General features: G+C 56.4%; 1 protein-coding gene across 1 annotated transcript in view; it reads right to left on the reverse strand.

Annotated features, from left to right (window-relative positions):
- MAPKAPK2 (mitogen-activated protein kinase-activated protein kinase 2) overlaps window positions 1-4,096 on the reverse strand; it is an 11,280-nt gene extending 7,184 nt beyond the window's left edge. Inside the window, exon 1 of the mRNA XM_009272760.2 lies at window positions 3,818-4,096. Coding sequence (XP_009271035.2) covers window positions 3,818-3,934 — 117 coding nt within the window. The 5' untranslated portion in view covers window positions 3,935-4,096. The remainder of the gene's footprint in view (window positions 1-3,817) is intronic.
- Between the last annotated feature and the right edge of the window lie 1,213 nt (window positions 4,097-5,309).

Below are 5,309 nucleotides of genomic sequence, written 5' to 3' on the forward strand. Positions count from 1 at the left end.
CGGCCCCCCCCCGGCAGCACTGCCCACCCATCACCGCCCATACATCAGCCTTCTGCTCCGTGGGACCGGGAGGACCCTCCTGCTCTGGGCCCTTACGCACGGGCTAGGCACAGAAGCACCCTCACCACAGCTTCAGAGGCCACCAGCACCCAGCCACGCGTGCCTGGGAAGGGGACAAAGCAAACAGCCAGATGTTCCCTAAACAGCAGCTTTTCTCACAAGCAGCAGCAGCTCTTTAATGAGGCCCTCGCCCTTCCCAGAGACAACTCAGTTCCCAGGTGCAGGAAGGATTTGCTCGTCTGCCACAGACTATTAATTACCATGTTTGCCAGGATAAACAACCAGCCTTAATTATTATACTCCTAAATATAGAGCAACAAACGTGTCTATCTTGAGCGTAGTTCATTTTCCTTCCTGTCTCTGACAGCTCTTGGGGCCAGGCTTGGCGAAACGCCATGGAGCAGGTCTGCACCTCAGTGCGGCAGTGGGCAGGGGCACGTGGAAACGCATCCCACCCACCATGTGCATCGGCAGGAAACAGTGGGTTTGGTCATTTTACCAAGACAGACACAGAAACGTACTTCTTGCCCCTCTGCCCTCTCCCAGCTGAGCTCCCGGGGCTGCTCGGCGAAGGAGAGCGCCCAGCCGGCAAGCGGAGGAGTGTCAGCCCCTGGGACGCTTCGCTGGCCTGGCAGGACCCAAAACGGTGCCCAGTGCATGGCAAGGACCCCTCTGCCACAGGGGGAATTTCACAGGAACAAGAGTTAATGCTTGCTGCAGCCGCAAAAGATGCACATTGCCTGTTTATAAATGAAACGCTTGCTGACGGCGCTTGCATGAGCCCTGGCAGAGTAACAGCAGTTTGCATTCCTGCCTGCAACAGTGCTTGCCCCTTGCCACAGGGAAAGGGACAAATAGGATGCATCCTTCAGCCACCCACCCGTAACCCCAGTACTTGGGTGTTTGGTCACACCTCTCCCACCTCCTCGGCTCTCCTGCTTCCCGAGGCGGAGGAAACCCATGCCGGTGGATGGGGCGTGGGGTGGCTTCTGGCATCAAACCATCTGGAAGGTCAGTGAAGACCAAAGTGGCCGAGCCACCCTTTGCACAACCGTTTGGCATCATTTGCACCGACAGCCTCAGGGCGAAAGGAAGACAGGGCAGGAGGTTGGACAGCCCCTCCTTGCTCCTCTATTGCTTAATTACCCTAAAAACAAGATCCTGCCAAAGCCGTAAGCAAGCGCAGCGCCAGCCCCCCCAGCAGCCGTGCAGGCAGGGAAGGGGCCTGGAGAAAAGCTTGGTTATTTGCAGCTCCGCTCCGAAGAGCCTGGTGTGGGGAGCCAGGAAGCTGAAGAGAAAAAAAAAACACAATTTGTAATTATGTGCTGGGAAAATTGAACAGCAGGAAGCAGACGGTTAACATCATTCTGCACAAGACAAACAGGAGATGTACAGAAATACATATCCAATTTTTAGAGGTCACTCACAGCACTTTTAAAGGAGCTTAATTGTATTTCTAATGAACTAGGAGGCAGCAGCCTCCATTACCTGTACCAGCACAGCCCTGAATTTTGCTTTTGTACTCAGGCATCCACAGGCGAGCAAACAGCTGCCCCAGCGCTCTCAAAACGCCCTGGCTGCAATTCAGCTGCACCACCAGCCAGCCTCGCTCCGCTCCCCTGCCAGCCGTGGGATGGAGAGGTGATGGAGAGGCTGCTCGCCCGGCTGGGAGAGGAGCAGATTAAGCCTCGTTAGGAGAATGATTTGGTCTATTTAGGGAATGTTCCTGGTGGCAGGTGACAGCAGCATGATGGGGAGCTGAAGGCCAGATGCAATAAGGCTGCGTGGAGAAGGCCATTACCACTGCAGGAGGATGCAGGAGGGACATGGCGATGCCCAAACCATGGTAGAAGCAACCCACAGGCCCAGCATCACCCACTGCACCCACACAACCTCTGTCCAGCCCTCAGCACAAAGCACCGGCTCTCTGCACCCCGTGCAGCTGGGGACGTGCCGAGCACAGTGCAGGGGTGGGAAAGCACCGTCTGCTCCTGGTCCAGGCAGGGCGAGGGCAGCGCTTCACCAGTTTCTCCTCTTCAGGCGGCAGCTGACAGCTCCCACAGCTGACGACTTTCCCTCCCGCTCCCTCCTCCGCTCCTCAGCCACAGCCAGCAGCGAAACCACCGATGGGTGACGTCCTGGCGTGACAGGCATTGCTCCGATCACAGGAACTCTGCATCAAACATATTTGGGGGTGTGTGGTAATACCGCCCAGGTCCCTAATTTAGCTCCAGTATCCAGGGCAGAAAGATTTATACTTCTTGGCTTGCAACAAGGAGGCTGGAATGGGAAAAGCACCTTGTGTTTCCCTGAGGTTCAGCAAGGGTGAGCTACCCATCCCACCCCAGCTGAGGGTACCAGCCTGGGGACAACTGTGCCCTCCCACTGGCTTCAGAGCAGCTTCAGAAGCAGGAGAGTTTGCAACCGCAGTAATCCAGAGCACAATCCAGAGTTAAACCTTTGCAGAGGGGAGATGGCAGCAGATGGACAATCTGCTGGAAACCCCCAACAGCCCACAGCTCCTCTCAGTTCAGCTTTTCCACCTCTGTTATCTCCTGTCCCCCTTCCAAGGGAGGGCTGCTTGGAGATCAGACTCTCTATTATTTCAGACGGGAAACATTGCAATACCTGCTCGGCTCTCACCGGAGCAGGAGGGGAGGGCTCCAGCACCGGGGCGGCAGCTGAGCCCAGCAGCCCGGACACGGCAGCAGGCAGTAACCAGATCCCCCAGTTACACAAGTGTCCCCGGGACAAGGGGCAAGGGCAGTGCTGTGGAGGAGGCTCAGCCACCGCCTCTGAGCAAAACCAGGTTTCACACACAGAGGAGTCACATGCGTTTCCCTTTACAGCTTAGGTGCTTTAGATGTTAGCTTTGCAGCCAGCACAGGTCTCCGAACTCTCGTCGTCAGAGCATGCCTCCATGTCCAGGTGTCCCTTCGACACCGCGTGGGACAGGGGACAGCCGGGAGAGCTGTGCTGCCCCAGAGCCCTGCACCGTCCCATCTCCGCTTCCCACCGGGGCACCTGCCCGCAGGAAAGGAGGGAGAGCCTGGAAAGGGCCACTCTGCCCTCATCGCAATTAGGGAGGAAATTCAGCTTTCAGCCACATTTCAGCTCTCCCCGCAGCAGCTTGACACCTCCGAGATTTCGACAGACGGCGTTTGCTGCCATCCTGTGCCTTGGCTCAGCCCAGCTCCCCCAGGAGCCATTACACGCTGCAAGAGAAATTAGTTATGTGCAAAGCTAAACACACTCTCATTAGCTTCACTAAAACCCTCATGCTTAGGGCTCCAAAACCGGCCCCGTCAGCGGTCGGCACAGCCCAGCCCCTGCCTCCTATGTGCTCAGGACCCCCCTGGCAGCAAAGGCTCCTCCCGGGCTCCCGTATCAGCTCCAGGTTTTTCACCACCTTTGAAAGACAAACCGTGGAAGTGGCTCCTGAAAACAAAACAGCTCATCAGGGTGTCAAACCCAAAACCCCCACCCAGCAAACCCAAACCCGGGCAAGCCACCTCCGCGGTGGGAGAAAGGGGGCTGCAAAAAGCGGGCTCCAGCCAGCCCTGCCGCTCCCCGCCGTCATCGAAAACGAGCTTCAGCTCACATGAAAGGGCTGGGGGCTCTGTCCCGTTCGCTCGGCAGCACATTGAGCTGAATTTCCCCCCCATCATCTCACACCAAGCACAGCAAAGGCGGGCGGGCGCAGGGAAGGAAGGAAGACGCCAGAGAAAACAAGGGAGCTGGAGCCGCCCGCACTCACATTCCCTTGCCTGCGCACATCCTCAGGCACCACTGATTCAGTCTTGCCGCCTCCTCCTGCAATGATGCGCCATGAATCACAGCGGGTTCGCCCAAGAAGCTCCCTACTCCACTGCATGGCAGGAGATCCCAAACGACACCGTCCCGCTGCTACTTGCCGTGGGTACCACCGCAGCCCCTCGGCGAGCCACGAGAACACGCTGCGCTGGCTTGGCTTGGGAAGACGGCCCTGTCCAAGAGCTGGCAAGGAAAAACTCACACCCCACAGGCAGTTTCCATGAAAAGTGAGGATCAGACACATACCAGCACGCCAAGCTGTTCATTTTCCCGGGCTGCCCCTCTTTGCTCTGGCTCCACGCTCACCCCGAGCACTCCAGCTGCTCTTGCAGGCAGGGTATTTTTATTTCCGTGTGTATTTTGATCACACCCGATTCACCTCGGTTCCCAGCAGAGCAGCACACACCGCATGCCTTGCCTGTGCGGCAACCGCCCCTCCGACGACCTCCTGCAACAGGAACCGCAGGAGCGTGCGCCCACACCCCATGCCACCCCGAGGAGCTCCCCTCAGAACCTGTCTGCACCATGGGGGTTAAAATAAACTGTTCTTAAATTGCAATAAAAATAAACCTACAGTAAAGAAAGGCAGGCTGTCATCCTCCCAAGTTATCAGCAGGGGAGCAGAGCAGAGGTTCCCCTGCCTGGACTGCACACACGGGCTCTGGGTTCCCCTGACCGGGCTAGCATGGGCCAAGGAGCATTTTTTCCCTAATAAAGCAAAAGGGTTTCTCTTCAAAGGATTTGCCTCTTCTAAACTTTCCATGTGAACTCATTGCCAACTGGCATCAGCTGCTTAACACGTTTGTAGAGCTGGTGCTGGATGCTTTGCACGTGCTGTTCCCACCTCGCAGTGCCGGGAAGGCAAACCCCCATCGCCCCCTGCGCCCACCCGACGAGGCACAGCGCTGGGGGACCTGGATTAAGCTGATCATCTCCCGTGTGTCTTTTTTCTGCCTTTAATGCCAGTACACTTGGGGAGCCCACAGGTAATTGCCCCACAGTCCCGAAGCTGCTCCAGCCTCTGCTGGAGATGGTTCGGAGGGAGCAAGCAGCAGAAGGGCACGGAAGCAGCAAAGCTTTGTTCCACTTTTACTGTTTATTAACTACGGAAGAGAAATAAAATCACGAGTCCCAAAGCCCGTAAGAGGAATTATGTTACCAAACACAGGGAAATTCATAGTTCAATCACAGTGCAGTAATGACTAAACATGTGGCTTGGGAAACCTCCCCCACATCATCGTGGCTCTTATATAAACCTTTATATTAACCCCATCCCCATTGCTTACATCCACCACGACCAGCAGTACTCAGACAGAGGCGATTGGACTTTCCTAAACTGGGGATCATTGCTGCTCTGCCCATGCACACGGAGCCGCAGACAGTCCCTGCCTGAAGAGCTTTAAGCCCCAACAGACCAGGCAAAACCCTCATCCTCA

Source organism: Aptenodytes forsteri, unplaced genomic scaffold (assembly GCF_000699145.1).
Source record: "Aptenodytes forsteri isolate BGI_AS27 unplaced genomic scaffold, ASM69914v1 Scaffold142, whole genome shotgun sequence".
Classification (NCBI taxonomy): Eukaryota; Metazoa; Chordata; class Aves; order Sphenisciformes; family Spheniscidae; genus Aptenodytes; species Aptenodytes forsteri.